General features: G+C 35.7%; 1 protein-coding gene across 2 annotated transcripts; it reads right to left on the reverse strand.

Moving 5' to 3' along the window:
* Positions 1 to 340: 340 nt before the first annotated feature.
* Positions 341 to 7,223, reverse strand: LOC117321646 (ankyrin repeat and SOCS box protein 12-like). Of its 2 annotated transcripts, none has more exons than XM_033876150.1 (4): positions 6,975 to 7,220; positions 5,572 to 5,792; positions 3,752 to 4,109; positions 341 to 1,994 (listed from the first exon to the last, which is right to left on the reverse strand). In XM_033876150.1, the coding sequence occupies exons 1-4, from the start codon at positions 7,177 to 7,179 to the stop codon at positions 1,858 to 1,860; spliced, it is 921 nt and encodes a 306-aa protein (XP_033732041.1). In that variant the 5' UTR covers positions 7,180 to 7,220; the 3' UTR covers positions 341 to 1,857. The 2 variants fall into 2 exon arrangements, with proteins under 2 accessions (XP_033732041.1, XP_033732043.1); XM_033876152.1 differs by lacking the exon at positions 341 to 1,994 and adding an exon at positions 3,686 to 3,711 and having other exon boundaries at positions 6,975 to 7,223.
* Between the last annotated feature and the right edge of the window lie 13,220 nt (positions 7,224 to 20,443).

Raw genomic sequence — 20,443 nt, forward strand, 5'->3', positions numbered from 1 at the left:
AGGAGAATTGGAAGAGTTTTTCAACTTTTTCTTTTCTTTGTTGAATGTTCATAGGACGCAAGGGATTCGCATCGCTTAGTATTTATGCGTGTTATTGTCCTCAAACACCACCCATTTATAATGTGTCGCTTGATATAGCCATCCATCGTCTCGTTATACCTGACCCGCAATCCATATACATGTAGTGTACGCCGACCGTTAACTCTAGGGTTTAAGGGATTGTCTCCCATGTGCTGGCAGTATACTGACAGTTACACAACTGGTACTACTAACCTATATATCGACTAACACGGCGATCATTCTCGTTCAATACAGGAACCAATTAAAAACAACAACAAAATTAAAATACACGTTTACTTTAATAATTAACAAATGTTCAAAAACCATATTTACCCACACAATAATACATTCGCATAACGCACCAAGGGAAGCAGGGGTATTCTAAAACTGAACAGCATGCATACTTTATAAATTAAATATTTTGTTAACGTACATGTTGTAATACCTCACCAACAGATCCTGATAGTACATTTGTAATACATGTTATATCATTGCAGAAATATATATTTAAATGTATATCAGAAGAATGCGTAGATAAGTTTATACTCAGAAAACTTTTGGCTATAAGTTTGACAATAAACATGTTTAAATTTAAAAAAAAACTTCATTCAACTTGGTACTTAGTTCTTCTGTCTTGCATGTAGGTGACTCACTATTTCGTCTCTTGGCCTCTTGGTTACTGAGATATCATTTCATCACTGTAAATTATGTCAAGGCCATTCGTTTGAACAAACCTGATATCCCTTCATTGACACAGACTACTGGCTTTTTATCACCTGTTTATTGAGATAGGTAGTTTTATAGTATCGTGTCTAATGTATACACATGCAGGCCTTTATAAATTACCTTCCAGTTTATCTCCCTCTATTACCATATCAAGCTAAATATAAAGTAGACAATATATATATTATTATTCCCAGTAATGTTACAGAAAGAAGAACGACAACATATAGAGCCCCCGAGACACTTTGACAAAAGAAATGTACTATCAATATAATGCTGTTTGTACATGGGTGTTCTCTTCTTCAAACTCCACAATCACAGGCATATAAAGGCGAAGGGTAATTCAGTAATGCTGGAATATTATTATACATTACAGGTATGGATAATACAATTTATGTTTAATGCAATGACGGAGAAGATTTTTTTGTAGATATAGATATATAAGATGGTGTATTGTATTTAGGAGCTTGCTGTAGTAAATGTTCAATTTAACTGAAAATAATCTTAACTGACAAAAACACAAGAAACTTTTGCAAAAAATTCAACTAAAAAAAGGTGTGTGTGTGGCAGGGTCATGCATTGCCATGCTTAGTTCTAATCTCAACCGGAACTGACTTATCATGAGTAGTTCTTAAATCATTTGTACAAATGGTACACTTAACCTATTAGTAATACTGTCAATGAAGCTAAAATCAAATCAAATTTTAAAGAAATAGGACTTGGGTGTAAATTATATCTGATAATTCTCTTTATATAAAAATTGGTTTTGTAATACAGAAGCACCCTTGATATATATTTGTAGAACAACAGGTATTTGATGTTAAAAGTACATCAGCTTATACAGTAACTAGACTGTATTTAAATGCAATAACATGGAGAATCAGCTCAGCAAAATGTTATTTGAAAATATATAGGCTATTATATATAAGACACCAAGAAAACTTATAAAAACTTAATAAATGGTATTCAAAACAAATAATAAATGGCAGCTTAATTATTGTATAACTTACAAAATGTATACAAATACAACAAAGAGTATTGTTAAATTTTTTTTTCCTAAGTGAGAGGATGTTGTCATCTGATGTCAGCGAGACTTAGGTAGGATTTAAGGACTGTAGGAATGTCCATTTTCTCTATCTGTACCAACAGGTTCCGGCCATACTGACGCATCAGGGACAGGCGACATCCAGACTTGAGACTACGTGGATTCTCTGAAAATGTGTGGACATCTTTTGAAATACCTAACAGTACAAATATTTCAGTTGATATGACAATTTTTAATGATATATTTCAGGCATGCAATACATTTTCTTTTTTATCACTGCGATATATTTTAAGTACAAACTATGATTTTAAATACCTGTGTTATACATATATAATAAAGGTGCATAGTCCATGATTTTACATCACTAGTGATGTATTTCAAGTACAGAACATTACTATGTATTGCCAGTTACAGGTACATGTATTTAATGTGGACAATAATTTTACATCACCAGTAATGCATTTTCAGTACAGACCATGACTTAACATCATCAGTGATGTATTTAAGTACAGACCATGACTTTACATCATCAGTGATGTATTTAAGTACATACCATGACTTTACATCATCAGTGATGTATTTAAGTACATATCATGACTTTACATCATCAGTGATGTATTTAAGTACAGACATGACTTTACATCAAGAGTGATGTATTTTAAGTACAGACATGACTTTACATCACCAGTGATGTATTTAAGTACATATCATGACTTTACATCACCAGTGATGTATTTAAGTACAGACCATGACTTTACATCATCAGTGATGTATTTAAGTACAGATATGACTTTGCATCACCAGTGATGAATTTTAAGTACAGACATGACTTTACATCACCAGTGATGTATTTAAGTACATACCAAGACTTTAAATCATCAGTGATGTATTTAAGTACAGACCATGACTTTACATCATCAGTGATGTATATAAGTACAGACCATGACTTTACATCACCAGTGATGTATTTAAGTACAGACATGACTTTACATCACCAGTGATGTATTTAAGTACATACCATGACTTTACATCACCAGTGATGTATTTAAGTACAGACCATGACTTTACATCATCAGTGATGTATTTAAGTACAGACATGACTTTACATCACCAGTGATGTATTTTAAGTACAGACCATGACTTTACATCACCAGTGATGTACTTTCAGTATAGACCATGACTTTACATCACCAGTGATGTATTTAAGTACAGACCATGACTTTACATCATCAGAGATGTATTTAAGTACAGACCATGACTTTACATCATCAGTGATGTATATAAGTACAGACATGACTTTACATCACCAGTGATGTATTTAAGTACAGACCATGACTTTACATCATCAGTGATGTATTTAAGTACAGACATGACTTTACATCACCAGTGATGTATTTTCAGTATAGACCATGACTTTACATCACCAGTGATGTATTTTAAGTACAGACCACGACTTAACATATCTCTAATTTATCCTCAGTACAGACAATGATTTGACATACCTGTGATATACATATACATATAATTAAAGTATATGTATAGACTATGACTTCACATCACACGTGATGTATTTTAAGAACAGTCCATGACTTTACATCCCAAGGGATATATTTTAAGTACAGACAATGTTTTCACTTACCTGTAATTTATTCTACGTACTGACAATGATTTTTACATACCTGTAATTTATCCTTAGTACTGACAATGATTTTTACATACCTGTAGTTTATCCTACTGACAATGATTTTTACATACCTGTAATTTTACATACCTGTAGTTTATCCTAAGTACTGAGAATGATTTTTACATACCTGTAATTTTACATACCTGTAGTTTATCCTAAGTACTGAGAATGATTTTTACATACCTGTAATTTTACATACCTGTAGTTTATCCTAAGTACTGACAATGATTTTTACATACCTGTGATGTATTTTAGGTAGCCCTTGATACCCGGTCTCTCCTCCAGCTCCCAAGCTTGTTTACTATCCTTTGGTCGTATGTATATATTGGTACCAGACTCATAGAGAAGTTGAAATGCCACCAAAATGCACATTTTACTGATGCAAAGATCATAGAGCATCATGTGGTCCTGATCCCTACTGGGACTGTGCGAGGGTAGATAGTCAGTTTCAGACCCGTAATTAAGCAGCAGTCGTACACAGGGATATTGTTTATAAGCCAGAGCAATCTGAATGGGACACAATGGGACGTGCAGGGACATCATGGGTAGGATGTGGTTATTAGCTACAGAAGTGTCAGCACCATGTTCTAACAGTAACTGAAAAGAAATGGAAACAAAATGTATATAAATTTGAGGATAGTTTTATATTTGTTTTTAAACAAGGTGCTCTGTGTTACAGTAGTTATTATGCAAGCCATGCTGAACCAAAAATATTAAGCTATATTGTTGTAATTGGTTATTCCCATTTTTCATATGATACTTTATATAGCACCATATATATCTACCTGGAAAAAACAACTACAATAAAATTTGGTACAATTTGATATCAGTGACCTTGATCATGTATTTTAACTTCACAAGGGTATGTAAAAAAGTTAATATTCCTGTGGAATTTCATTAAGTTATGTCAATAAATATAATGGAAGCTAGAGTGATGGCAAGGAGTATTACACATGTAAGGTGAGGTCAATATTTTTGGTAACAGTTTAGTTAACGTTACGTTATCGCAACACTTAATTTTAACTGTGAACACAGTACCAGCTTTATAGTGTGAGGGTGACATACAATTATTGATAACATTGTCCTAGACCTTTGACTAATCATGTGAAGTTGAACTTAAGAAGACCGGCAATGCAGTACATGCACATTAAGGCTTCTGGCTGAATGTAGGTTTCAACAAACTTGATCAATTAACTCATGGTCCAATAGGTGGGCACCTTCAGTTTGTTTGTTGGCTTTATGAACAGCCTGGGTCATTTTGAGGCAGGGTTTCCTTCTAGTAGTTGGTGACTACCTCACTGTACAACATATGGGAGCACCGTATATGATTCAATGCAATCAGGATACAGTGTCTTGCCAAAAGAACACAACTACAACAGCACAAACTGGCCCATTTTTCAAGTTTCCGAGAAACACAAACCGACACTGGTAAGGAGAGTCAAACCACTCACTGAGCTATCACAGCCAAAGGCATCCTCAGTGAATTATTTCCAACAACATTATAGCCTAGGTCTGGGAAGCATGTAAATGTCATACTCTTATTAAAGCTTTAAGCTTGATCCCTGTTTGTCATATTGTTGTAAAGATTGAGGTACAGGTAAGAAGAGCCTATAGAGGCGTCCTCATGATCATCTCCAATTGTACTAAACATTTAGTTTTTACCTTCATAAGGCATCACAAACACCTGACCATCATTTGCCATCCTCACCACCCCATATATTATAGAACTGCATGCAGTTTCACTCCAAATGCTTCATCTAGAGCTCTCTCATAAAGTTATTGTAGTGACAAAGACATATATTTAAACAATATATATTGTAATATATATATGTGTCCACAAAAAAAACAAGATAGACAAACTGACTCTTCACTATCGATTTCATTGTTTGTTAGTGTTTATTGTAAAACTTAACCTGATTTGATAATTTCTGAAATACATCATTCATTTATAATGGATTTCAGTGCCCTGAGGGTATCAATCCTGCATTATTAGGTTTTTAAACACATTTTATTGATTGGTAGTATCAGGATATTGGTGTTCATTAGAAAGCCTAATTACCTTCATTCCTCTAAATGAGCCCTGCATTGTCATGACATACAAAGGTGTGGTGACATGGTGTGGGTCCCCGTTAGGGTTAGCTCCTTGCTCTAATAACACTTCTGCACAATCGAAGTGGAAATTCTTCAACGCCACCAATAATGGAGTCTGAAGTTTGACATCTGGTCTGTCTACCAATGCTCCAAATTCCAGCAGGTGGCGTAAACACTCAAGCTGACCCTCTGCAATTAATGAGATAAAAATTACACTTAAACAATTAGCTTTAATTATAGAGATTTTACATATTCTCTAAATTATGATTATTTGTAAATCATTTATTGTGTCGCCTGTGAAGCATGGCATACACTGATTATGAGGGATCACTTTGCCCATTTTTAACCACACTTGCAAATTTTTTTTTTTTAATGTTTGCCACATCAATATGTTACTTAATTAGTATGTGGCTTTGTCATAATGAATTATAGTTCGAGTTCCAACCCTGTTTCAATATTTCATTTTTTTGCTCGAGCTATGGTCCTTTTGACACAGGTAATGATCACAATTAACAGTTTTTCAGCCTTTTTTTTTGCTACCACTTGCCACTTTAAATGTGGCTTATTCATAATGGATTACAGATCAAGTTTGCACTCTGTATTAATATTCTTTATTTTGATGGAGTTATAGCCCTTTGCACAAAGGAAATTCACATCATTGATTGTTTACATATTTTATTAAAGAACTGCTTGCCATATCAATTTCAAACTTTGCATGCGACCTAATCATAATGGATTAACAGTATAATCACCAAAATAATTGCCGTTAAAACAGACTTTGTTATTCCAAGAACTAAACAAACTGATATCATGTGATGAAATAACATTATTTAGCATAATAACATGTACTATATACAAATGCATATGTAATATGCGTATACATGCAGCTATACAGGTAAATGTCACAGGTACATCTAGCTGCATGTTATTATACATTGTAGTATTGTACCTGTATAGGAGTTTTAGTGGTCACACCTGGTTGGCTATTGTGCATCGGTTTTACCTGAAGTCTAAACCAAGTCATGGATATATATATACATGTACATGTACATAAACCGCTGCATGTGATTAAAATGCTGCAAACACATATGCCATATGGAGTAACTACATGTTCAAACTCCGTTGGTCGGAAGGAAATAGGGTACGTGTATGATTTCAATCTTTATTACAGTGGAATAGTCCAGTATTGACTATCATTGTGTATCTTCCTTTAAACCACTTTGACAACACGTCGTTTATCAGCCCCTTGGCCTATAACGCCTGTATCTAAACTGGTCATTTTTGTTAAAATTGATGTTTATGTTGACGTTCAGTATTACATGTTAATCGTATAGTGGATATGTGTTCGAAAGATATTTTGTTAAACATTACCCGCGGCTGCAATTCTTAACGGGGTGCATCCAAGGTGATTCTTCATATTGATTACTGCTCGGAACTCGGGATATTCCAGAACCTTCTTGAGATTTTCAATGTCCCCCGTCTTAACAAAATCATACAGCTGGTACGCGTGCTCTTCATCTTCATCATCAATCTCTACACAGTCGCGAAATACTGCACTGATTGCAGCAGGTATCATTCTCTAATTTTGACAGATGTGTACTAGTGCACTAAAGAGTTCCCAAACAAAGGGCGCATAACTCAAATGAAAAAAATATAGACTTGCGTTAGTCGGACAAGTGTAACCAGATAATATTGCTGTTATCTTCGGACTCTTTACTAACTTTTTAACACATTTGCTTACCAAAGATATACACAACGATTTATGTGTCCAGGAGAATATTAATCATAGGAATTTTATCTGTTATATACGCTTTTCATTTGTTTTTTTTTAATTGTATGTGTTTCTGAAGTCTCTTACAGGTAACTTACGATTGTAGTTAAAACAAAACTGCAATCTTCTATGTTAAAAAAAAGAACATAACCTCTGGAGTATCGAATAAACAACTTCGCCACCTAGCATAAAACATTCTCAAAAGTATCACCCCCTCTTCAAAAAAAATAATAAAAAAAATAAAATAAAAGCACACACACACACACACAAAACTTCAAATAGAAAATGCTCCGTTCTACCTTTGAAAATGAAGAATTACTGTAAAGCGAATGTTTTGAATGTACATTTAAGCCCGTCTTCACAATGGAGGGCGTCGTATACTCAGAGAAGGGGAAGTTCATTTACCTAGATTTCACATATTAAAAAATAGCAAATTTCATCACAGTTATGTTTAACTACTGTATTGTTTATGTTGTTGCTTGCAGGAATTAAACAATTTTTGAGACCTCATACCGTAATAAGCATATTTTCCTGTTTATCACATCCCACTCGAGGTGCACACGATTTCTGACCAAAATCCGAACCTTCTAAGTGCTCAGGAAATGATAACAGAATTGTATTTTGAACCGTCACTATATTCCTTTGTAATGTAACAACTACCACACGAACAATCACCTCTGATGACGGCAAAGTTCCCTTCTTTCTTTCTTTAATATCTGTGTATTTCATTTTATGTACTACAAACTTTCGTTGTTTTCGTGATTGCTATGGAATTAGATATGCCCTGACCGGGCCTCGAACTCTATGGGGCGCCGTTTTACTATTTATTCCCATTTGGTGATATCACCTATTCGAATGAGTGATATCACCTATTCGAATAGGTGATATCACCTATTCGAATGAGTGATATCACCTATTCGGATAAGTGATATCACCTATTCGTTTCATAAGTGATATCACCCATTCGAATAGGTGATATCACTCATTCGAATAGGTGATATCACTTAATGAAACGAATAGTGATATCACTCATTCGAATAGGTGATATCACCTAATGAAACGAATAGGTGATATCACCAATTCGAATTGGTGATATCACCTATTCGTTTCATTAAGTGATATCACCTATTCGAATGGGTGATATCACCAATTCGAATAGGTGATATCACTTAAGAATATCTTTAAGTGATATCACCTATTCGAATAGGTGATATCACCTATTCGAATGAGTGATATCACCTATTCGAATTGGTGATATCACCTATTCGAATTGGTGATATCACCTATTCGTTTCATTAAGTGATATCACCTATTCAAATGGGTGATATCACCTATTCGAATTGGTGATATCACCTATTCGAATAGGTGATATCACGTATTTGAAAAATGAATTGGTGATATCACCTATTCGAATAGGTGATATCACTGATTGAATAGGTGATATCACCTATTCGAATAGGTGATATCACCAAATGGGAATAAATAGTAAAACGGCGCCCCATAGAACTCACGATCTACGGCACCCAATCGCCTAGCCAGAAATATCCGCAGCTTATACTGCTGCGCCACATCGGCGTTCTTAAAAAAGAACGTTTCAATGGCGCAGTGATGGTCGGCCCGATACCCTGACATGATCATTGTGGAAGTCGTCTATAAGATGATATGAATACCTGGACCGCAATGTATTATATATTATAAATATTTCTCTCGGAACAACTACGACAGGAAATTCAAATCTATATATATATTTGAATTTCCTGTCGTAGTGGTACCGAGAGAAATATACATATATATATATTAACAACTAATATTGTCGTATGAGTTAATGTCATATTATTTTTGCATGTGCTATATGGGCTATACAATGTATGGCTATGACTGTTCGTCCTTTTTGCCTAGGTATATCGCAAGCCAAGCTGTCATTTATTCACGAAGCAACGTTGATCCAGGATTTTTATAAGATATCTTATATACTTTATGAGATATCTTTTATAATAAATGAGATATCTTTATATACTTTTCTTTATAAGATCTCATAAAATAAATAAGCTATCTTATAAATAGAGAATACATGGTCAGTGTCTTAAAATATAAGCTGTATTTTGGCGAGGGTAAAGAAAGACAAAAGTGGCGAGCCTTGGCTAGATAAACAAAGGGCTACAACAGGACTCCTTTAACGGACACAGTTTTGAGAGACCCTCTTCAGACTGGGCCCATGCCATATACCGGCTGCCTTCATTTCAGTATTCTGGCTTCTTTTCCAAGTCTGCCTGGGTCTGTCAACTTTCCTTCTTCCTTGAGGGTTAAAGTAAAATGCTGCCGAGTGAGGTTTGCTGGTGATGTGCGTATTGCGTGGCCAATCCATCCGCACTTTCTCTTCTTGAAGTCTTCTCTGACCGGTGTTTGTTAGAGGTGACCTTTTATGGGGCGCCGTTTTTATTCCCATTTGGTGATATCACCTATTCGAATAGGTGATATCACCAATTTATTTTTCAAATAAGTGATATCACCTATTCGAATAGGTGATATCACCCATTCGAATAGGTGATATCACTTATACAATTCTTAAGTGATATTACCTATTCGAATGAGTGATATCACTTATACGAATAGGTGATATCACTTATGAAATTTTATAAGTGATATCACCTATTCGAATTGGTGATATCACCTATTTGTTTCATTAAGTGATATCACCTATTCGTTTCAATAAGTGATATCACCTATCCGAATGAGTGATGTCACCTATTCGAATAGGTGATATCACTTAATGAAACGAATAGGTGATATCACTTATTCGAATAGGTGATATCACCTATTCGAATAGGTGATATCACTTTAAAAAGTTCTTAAGTGATATCACTTATTCGAATAGGTGATATCACCTATTCGAATAAGTGATATCACCTATTCGAATAGGTGATATCACTTTAAAAAGTTCTTAAGTGATATCACCTATTCGAAAAGGTGATATCACTCATTTGAATAGGTGATATCACCAAATGGGAATACATAGTAAAACGGCGCCCCATAACCTTTGGCCACCTTATGTTTAGGATGTTTCGCAGGAGATATAGAAATGAGATAAAATTATTATTAAGATATTATCAAAATGGATTAGAGCTAGATTTGCAATATCTTATGCATGCTTGTGTTTAACACAGGTACGTTTTACATTGGAAAGCCATAGAAGAACTAACATGGTTGGCTTGATAATGCATAAGAATAAACTTAACATGACGATCTTGGACTTTGTATTATATTTGATTAGGCCTATACGATTGAAAATGAAGCTGAAACGTTTTTGCTTTACATTTTGTAAAAAGAAAAGATGAAAAAAAGGTATTTTCGAAATGATTATATTTGCTTTATGATCTTGACTTTCATGGCAAGGTATTGTCAGTATTGTACTCCTTAGTACAGTAAGACAACGACCTTGAGCTAAAAGAGCAAATATAATACGATAATTTCAATGGCGACGGACAAGTCCAGTAAGACAACAAAGACGGTGGACAAGTTCAGTAAGACACCAACAACGATGGACAAAGTCCACTAAGACGCAAACGGCAATGAACAAGACCAGTAAGACGTGAACAACGATGGACAAGTCAAGTAAAACGTCAAAGACGATGGGCAAGTCAAGTAAGACGTCAAAGACGATGGACAAGTCCAGTAAGACGTGAAAGACGGCGGACAAGTCTAGTAAGACATCAAAAATGGTGGACAAGTCTAGTAAGACGTCAAAGACGGCGGACAAGTCAAGTAAGACGTGAAAGACGGCGGACAAGTCAAGTAAGACGTGAAAGACGGCGGACAAGTCAAGTAAGACATCAAAAATGGTGGACAAGTCTAGTAAGACGTCAAAGATGATGGACAAGTCAAGTAAGACATCAAAAATGGTGGACAAGTCTAGTAAGACGTCAAAGATGATGGACAAGTCAAGTAAGACATCAAAAATGGTGGACAAGTCTAGTAAGACGTCAAAGATGATGGACAAGTCAAGTAAGACATCAAAAATGGTGGACAAGTCTAGTAAGACGTCAAAGACGGCGGACAAGTCAAGTAAGACATCAACAATGATGGACAAAGTCCATTAGACACAAAAGATGATGAACAAGTCAAATTAGACGTCAAAGACGATGTACAGGTCAAGTAAGACGTCAAAGACGGTAGACAAGTCTAGTAAGACATCAAAGACGACGGACAAGTCCATTAAGACGCCAAAGACGATGGACAAGTCCATTAAGACGCCAAATAGGTGGAAAAGTCAAGTAGGACGTCAAAAACGATGGACAAGCAAGTCAAACGTTTGAGACGAGGGACAAGTCCAGTAAGACACCAAAAACAATGGAGAATTCAGTAAGACGCCAAAGAGGATGAACAAATTAAGTAAGACACCAAAGACGATGGACACATTCAGTAAGACACCAAAGACTATAGACATATTCTGTAAGACACCAAAGACGATGGACATATTCAGTAAGACACCAAAGACGATAGACATATTCAGTAAGACATCAAAGACGATGGACATATTCAGTAAGACATCAAAGACGATAGACATATTCAGTAAGACACCAAAGACGATGGGCAAATTCAGTAAGACGCCAAAGACGATGGAAAAAACCTGTAAGACGATGGACAAGCATTTATAATGAATATTGCTACATAGACCAAAAGAGCACGCCGCATCGTATTCACAATTTTTAACGATGTGAATCCATCCAAATAATGTTTTTTTCATCGTGAAATCCAAAATGACAACCTAAAACAGTTTTGTGTGCATTGATTCCATTGTCTAAATTGCACCTTATGAGCTCCGTGATAACATTAGGGTGATATTGGTGCATGCTTTATTTCTGTATGCTGTTCAGCCGATTATAATCCAGAGTAATGAAGAACTAAAGCTGACACAAGGGACATCAACAGTAAATGAGGAAATAACAAATGGATGAGAACCCATAGCTTGGGACATAACCATGGCTAACGGATCGTAACGAGCACGATCTCGTCTAATTAGGTTGTTACCCCTATGAAGAAAACCGAGAATGGCTATTGCTTGTTAAAACAAAAATCTTCACGAATCAATTTGAACAAAAAACTTCAGTGTCAACGAGTACATTTTTGATGTGAAACATTAAAACCCATTCAGCAGCCATGCAGTCCAGCTGTGTTCTTATCAAATTAAAATCGAAAGGTGCTGTTGCAGAACCGCCCACAGCGATTTCTTGAAATCGACTATATTTTCCAGTAAAGCTATGAAAAATACATATGGAACAAGATGTTATTTTCCACTTGACCCATAAGCGCGCCCATAGCGCCATCTACTTCACTTTTTCGTTTACAAGCATACCTGTGTTTTTCACAGACCCATAAGTAGTTCTGTTTGTCACTGAGAGGTTTTCTCACGGCTAGGTATTGTACATACATTGTAGTTTAAAATGATAAACAGTTGACCATGAAAAAACAAACGAGTTTAGTACAAGATGACGTAGGAAACCAAAATTCGAAAATTTTCATCAAATTCAAAATACCGTTTTTAAAATCAAGCGGCAAATTCGGCAGGATAATATGCGAGTACTATCGATGTTAGTGTTTTAAAAACATATTTGACTATCCCTCTGTATACCAGCAAAAGAAAGTCGTGCCGAATCACTGGATAATGGCAGTAATTCAATGTTGAAAAATGTATGTGGAAAAAATGCACGGGCGATACAAGTGGTCCTTGTCGTACACAATAATATAACGTATTGATTTATTATGAAAATGATTTGATACACTGTCCATGGCAATGTATTATGTTCTACTATGTTTAACATACTTATTGTAGTTCCGTATTACGTATGATTCATCATTTTTCTCACTTGACCATCTCCGTCTTCAGTACTTCTTCAAAGCTTCTCCTCCGTTGGGGTGTGCCACACAAAAGTTCCCTTTGCCACTTGGTCTTTTGACTACTCACCGCGAATGGTGCTCGGCGTGTTGTTATAATTGCTGCTACGTTTTACAATTCTATTTATAGTTCAGTTATTCTGTAGTAAAGTTGTCTTTGTCTTAAATAGGAAAATGGAGAACTCCTGCGTTGGGTTGGGATGTAAAGTTAAGTCCAAGTACAACCAGGTTGGCGATGGTAAAAATCCGCGAAAAATTCAGGACTGGATGAAAGATGTTCTCCTTTCTGAAGGTGTCATACTTTCTGAATCAACAGAAGCAAAGATGTGTCCAAAATGCTTTCTCAGATACCTCTAGAAAAGTCCTGCATCCGAGAATGCCAATGAACCGGAACGGAAAAAAGCTTCCGTAGACAATGATGATTCTGTTGTTGAATCTGACACTCTGGACGGGCATCTTTCTGTAGATGATTTATACTATGCCCCTTCTTCGAACAGAAAATGTAGCATTTGTCGAACTTACAACATGAAGAGTTCTAGCTGCATCAGTGAGAAAGCAAGACACCATCTGCTTATCAAACATAAACTGTACATGCCTGAGAATTCCAGGGTGTGTTCAAGTCATCTTCTTGGTAAGGATATCAGTCCTGACATTGAGCCGCTTTTGACAGGGAGGGATAAACTTGTTAATCACTTAGCCACCAAGTCACCAATCTAATTAAAATTAGACTTGTGATTTCCGTTCCTCTACGATACACTGCAATCTAATTAAAATTAGACTTGTGATTTCCGTTCCTCTACGATACACTGCAATACTTGTATTGCAGTGTATCGTAGAGGAACGGAAATCACAAGTCTAATTTTAATTAGATTGCCAAGTCACCAGCTGTTATCAACGATTTACTCAAAATCATACAGAACATGTCCAATAACTTGTCACCGCTTGTATAAAACTTCGACAACTTGGATGATGAAGATTGCCAAGCTTGGACAGGCTGATTGAAATCAATTCAATCAAATACACGATGCATGTTCCGAACATATTACTGGTACAAAAGCATTGTCATCTAAGAATGCCCTTCTGCTGTTTTGGGTTAAACTCAAAACAGATAAAAAAAAAACAAAAAAAAAAAAAAACAAACTCAAAGCAGACATATCTTTCACTCGAGCGTCAGCAGAATTTTCCAGATCGTTACAGATGCTCTAAATCAAGCCGTAGTTCCCACACATCTTGGTCCGGATCACGTGTCTAGGGCGCAAGCGTTGGATCACAATACAGTTTTCACAAAAACATTCTTCGGCAACAAAGTCACTGTAATATTGGATGGTACATACATGCATATATATATATCGGCAAAAGTGAAGAACATGAGTTTCAGCTGAAAAGTTACTGCGGTCAAAAAAAACCTCAACTACCTGAAGTTTATGAGTATTGTGTTCCCTAACGGTTACGTTCTAGACACTGTCGGCCCATTTCTTGGTAGTGATAATGACGCCAAAATCACCGACAAGATACTTACCTCATTACAAAGTCTGTCAGGTATCCTAGAGGAAGATGATCAGGTAATTTTAGACAGGGGTTTCCGAGACATTTTGAGCAAACTATCAGATTAGACGAGGGATACGAGACTCACATGCCGACATTTCTCAAACCTGGACAGAGTCAACATGATGGTATAGAGGCAAACACAGACAGGTGTATCACTTAAACAAGATGGGTGGTCGAAAGTTATCACTCTCGTTTTAAGCAATTCAGATTTTTAAAACTGAACTCACATCAAACTACTTCATCAAAGATCTCGAAAGTCTTCTGAAAAGTGTCACGGCATGTCTGAATTGGCTACGTGGACCCATATATCAGCCTTCATCAACAAAAGCAGCCGAAGATGAAAAAGTTGCTCTGGAGATGAAGTCACTTCTAAACAAGTCCAACATCCTAGCAGAGCGTGTTGAGAAAGAGCCAGACCTATCACGGAGAGCCAAATCCCAATGGCAGAAGCTAGAGGCAGCCCAGCTCGAGTTCCCACGTCTTGACCAAGAATATCTAGAAACTCTGTGGGACGTACATATCGGAGCAATTGACAGCAGATGGAGATTATTAAGTCATGGCATACCAACACTCTTCTGACCTCATTCGATGTGAAATCCGATCTCGTCATCAATCGCAAACGAAATACAACATATGGATCCAGTACTCAGTTACCGAACAACCACCAATACAGAATTACTACTGTACGTGTCCAACCGGTCAGAGGACTGTTGGTATGTGTGCTCATATCGCCAGTGTCCTCTTCTACCTTGGGGTCTATGTCCATAGTCAATCTCGAAAACCACTTCGACCAACCAAGTGTATGCCACTGATGAAGTAAATAGCCCGCTAATACATATAATCCAGAATGTAGGGAAGATTCTACATTGAATGTTTCTGATATACACAACGTAGCGTCATTGTCACTCTTCAAAAATGATCGACAGTGTCTAGAATGTAACTGTGAAGGAATATAATACTCATATATATATGATATTAAGTTCTAAATACACAAATAATACATGATGAGCTGAAAAGCACATTAGTTGTATAACAAAGTCATGGAGATAGGGAAATTGGTAAAGGGACTAACATTATCCTGACAAAAATCTTGAATCAAATAGTTTCCTTGAAGGCGAATTCATCTAATCGTGTTTCCTATAATATTTCAACGTATTTCTTGTCCGGACGAGATGTCTTCACTAGCATGCAGTGCTTTCAGCACTTTGACCTATATGAAGATTTATGGGGGGTTGACTAATAGAAGTTGCAAAAACGATGCATATCCAGTAATTCTGAAGCGCAATTTTTTTTCATGGATTACACAAATGAATGGAGATATTTTCTATCGACAAAATTCGATAGTACTCGGGGTTTGAATTAGACAAAATGCCGTTTAAACGTGCATTCAACTTTATGAGAAATATCATTTTTTATGTTTGATGTCAAATTTCACAGAAACTAACGAAAAGATTCATACAATCGATATCCGATTACGTTGCCCGATATATAGATGTAATGTTAGTACAACTTTCCTTACAAACAAATAACATTTTGACCTTATAAATACTTGATAAAGTGTGCTTGTGAGTATTTACGACTTTGGTACAAAATGGCCTCGTTCTGGCATGTCCGGAACGGAACAAGGTTTTCATATGTACTATCAGATGCCCCATGGATATGTCTATCCGGGCATTAGGTAAAGGATCGGTTTCCTTCGTGGGCGGTTTTAGAGCATTCCTGCAACAGCACCTTTCACATATACATGGTGCTCTTACTATTATAACCCCGCCTTAATCTAATACAGTCTTGAAACGAAATAAAACTGTCTTCAAACAATGGTCTTGAATAATGTTCATAATCTTCGTTGGTTTTAAGCTACATTGTAAGTTAAACTAACCGTGTTTTCACAAAATATCTGAATGATGATGATTGTAAATAATTTTGCCGATATGACAGACCGTCCCTTCCAGCTCTGGGTGTTACTATATAATCTTACCAAACAAAATACAAACTTATCAACTCATGATTCTCACATAATTCCCATTGGTGTGGGTAAAGGGAATATTAAAAATACTAAAATGTTGAAATGGTATTGGTGATTTTGTGTTTACTGCACGAACGATTGATTTTGCTGGGAACGGTCACTTGTGGACGTGAGACGAGGTCTATAGACAGCATGGAAGATCTCGGAATAAGATAACGGTTACAATATTAAATAAATCTATTTAAAACGGAAATATGAATATTGAAATGCCATCTTTCGAAAGTTATTGTTCTATAATTCTCACAACCTCGCAGACAAATGAATCATAACGCGCGTTAGGCGGTTATTCAATTGTAATAATAATTTGAAACAAAATTTTGAAAATAACAGTTCGTAAATTTAATAGCATCGAGTATTAGTTGCGGCTTTTTTATTTTAAGTATGAAGTTGGAACTTTGTGATATCCGGTAGTTATAGATTTTGTGAATTTTAATATTTCATTTCAACAAATTTTAATATACAAAAATATACAATAGGTTAGATAACAGGCTTAGTAGAATGTATATAAATCGTCTCCGGGTATAAAGAGATAATTCGTATTTTAAATAATTATAACAAATTGAGCATATGCACATATAGATTGGTTAATATAGGGATGTCATAGTTGTACTGATAATTATATAAGCTGTTACTGGTTAAAGGGAGGTAATCCCATAAATTTTACAACATGTAGCAGGTATTGCAGTGATGAGGTGATTTTTTTTAACTTAGCACATTAATGTATAGATTAGAATCAATTAAGGTCGTCCAAAGGTTCCCGCAGGTCCTGTTAGTAGCTGTATCATGGGTATGCATTTAATGATGATACAATAAACCAATTCAAATACATTGAGCATTAGACATATGTGCATGCTATATTAAATCTTACGTCCTCTCCGATGTTCAAGTTACAGGCCACACCACACGGGATACAACGACAACGTTGTTTTGCTTTTGGTGCGATTGACTTGGTAATTAGCGATAACATTTCAGAACTTGTTTTGAAAATGAGACCGCAGTGCGCCATCAAAGGACTGGGTTGAATTAAATGTAACCCAGTGTATGATTTCATCGATTTTTTACATCATATCTTACTTGTTTCCTGAAGGACAACACGATGAAAGGTTCCAACGATAATGGATCATACCAAACTGATTGGGAAATAAACTGAGTTGACAATTTGATGTCATGAAATCAGTCTTTTCATTGGTGATATTGCACTAGTATCTAGTTCCGGTACTATCTATTATGAGATTAGCGTTATAGTCAAATATCGCGTGCCCGGAAAAACCTTAGTAGAAAAAATAGAATGTGTAAATATCTGTTGATAGTACCATAAAAAATCAGCACTAATATGATAATACAGGTATTTTAAATGGTAGAGGTGTAAAATATTACCAAGGGAAATTGAAGCGACAGTATTTGACATTTATAGGGTTGTACACTATGGAGATGAAAATAAATAGAACAGAAATGTGTAGAACCACTTGGTAAATGATGGCACGTGCATAGGAAACGTGGACTTAAACGTGATACTGCTGTTGTTAGATAAATTACATAATATCTTTAAAGAAACATAACATGAAGTTGATGGTTTTTTAAGTACATATTTTCCATATACACCATAGATGGTTTACCAACCTAAATCGTTGTTATAATATGAAATCAAGAACTATTACACGTGATTGTTTCCTTTGGATCTGAAAACATTATTTGTCCAAGACATACAATTAATTGTCTTATAAAAATTGTTATTGGTTTATAAATAGGTTTCATTAACATCTAATTTGAATTGGTATAGACTTATATCTTCTGTCTCCTGCAGGTTTTCTAGAGTTTGTTAAGTTGTGTATCTGTGAGTTTTGTGATTTTTTTTGTGGACCTAGTCATCTAAATACAGTGAACTGTTCTAATTTTACTAGTGGTCATGAAAATAAGCTCGCGTTAAGTGAATTTTCAGGCTGATAACAAGAACATGTTACATGTTTTTGCTGTATATTAAGAGTAGTCTTTATATAATTTATGTATATGTTCCCGTAAAGATATATGACGGAATTACTCATGTTGAAGGTGAATATATTTGTAGGTAAATATCACTTTTGATGAGTATATCTGAACTGTCGTTTTTACGTAAATAGTGACAATAAGTACACATAAACTGTTGTTCGTGTGTAAATATTTCAAATAAGTTTATCTTAAATGTGGTTTGTACGTAAAAGGTTCAAATAAGTATATCTTAAATGTGGTTTGTACGTAAATAGTTGAATTAGTATACCTAAACTGTGGTTTGTACGTATATACCTAAACTGTGGTTTGTACGTATATACCTAAACTGTGGTTTGTACGTATATACCTAAACTGTGGTTTGTACGTATATATACCTAAACTGTGGTTTGTCGAACGGACGACAACAGATCTGAGTTTATTTTTCACTGATTGTATCTGGCTATATTCTGACACTTGGTGCATTTTCGATGTAACGTGTGAGGCCGAATGGTGTCAGTGCTCAAACCAGCTGAAATCAAATATCAGCGACGTACTTCTAGATAGGGGATCCTAGTCCATCGGCTTTGAAATGATCTCGCCCCGGTTCTCGGAGCTGCGTAATTAGTAAGCATCCCATAATGGCATTACGATGGGAGAGTAGATTTCATATAGCGTAGAACTATTTATCTGACAAACACTAATTGCATTTTGCGATCAGGCAAAGCTATCTTTGGAAGATAGGTCTAAAACAGGATTTTGCATATTTATTGCAGATAAAAGGCATTAAGGACAACTTTAAAATGCATGATGATTATAGCTGTTTCCTTCGCTACATGCTGAACAAACGTCATGATCATATCGCCAATATACAAGGACACAAATCCACAAAACAAAAACCAATACAAAAGATAACAAAGATGGGACAAAACAAAACATCCAGGAACGTTTACATTATACCGGACGGACAAATGCCTGTCATAATAACTATGTCGCATATTCGGTTATTAAAATAACATTCGAAGGCAGTGGCAAGGCTGAAGTGGAGAGACTGTGTTAGTAGAGACTGATATCCTCAAGTCTTGAGATTTATCAGAGCTTGTCTTATAACATAAATAGTCTTAGTTAAGCTGACCTTAGACTAGTGGTTACAGCAAATGAGGACGCCGTTCATGGATGGTTTGTCTTTCTTTTGTCATTTTATAGCACCATCACACTGAAATATCATACCCTGAATATATATACGGAGAAAATTGGTAAAGGACTACCTGTCGTCCGATTTCTTTTGAATCGAAAGGTTAAAAGTAACAATACAACATAGAAATGTATTTATTTACAATTCGCAGACAAAAAGTAGAGAAGAGAATACACACATAAGTCTAAATATACAAGGATAACACGAGTGTTAAACACCCAATGTGACTCCGTCATGGTACATGTATATTCCTTGTTCAATACCAAATGTGGCCCCGTCATGTCATCTCCCTTGTTCCACATGTGGTCCCTACATGTCATCTTTATTGTTCCACATATGACCCCTTCTTCTAATTTACCTTGTTTCACATATGACCCCTTCATGTCATTTCAGTTTTTCCACATATGACCCCTTCTTGTAATTTACCTTGTTCCACATACGGTCCA

This window comes from Pecten maximus, chromosome 2, assembly GCF_902652985.1.
Source record: "Pecten maximus chromosome 2, xPecMax1.1, whole genome shotgun sequence".
Classification (NCBI taxonomy): domain Eukaryota; kingdom Metazoa; phylum Mollusca; class Bivalvia; order Pectinida; family Pectinidae; genus Pecten; species Pecten maximus.

Bases quoted from the DNA above. Each gene is read 5' to 3' on its own strand.
- LOC117321646 (XM_033876150.1), bottom strand. From the start codon at position 7,179: ATGATACCTGCTGCAATCAGTGCAGTATTTCGCGACTGTGTAGAGATT. The intron at 5,793-6,974 runs GTAATGTTTAAC...CATTAATTGCAG, and splicing joins GTTAAGAATTGCAGCCGCGG to AGGGTCAGCTTGAGTGTTTA. The intron at 1,995-3,751 runs GTATGTAAAAAT...ACACATTTTCAG, and splicing joins CTACCTAAAATACATCACAG to AGAATCCACGTAGTCTCAAG.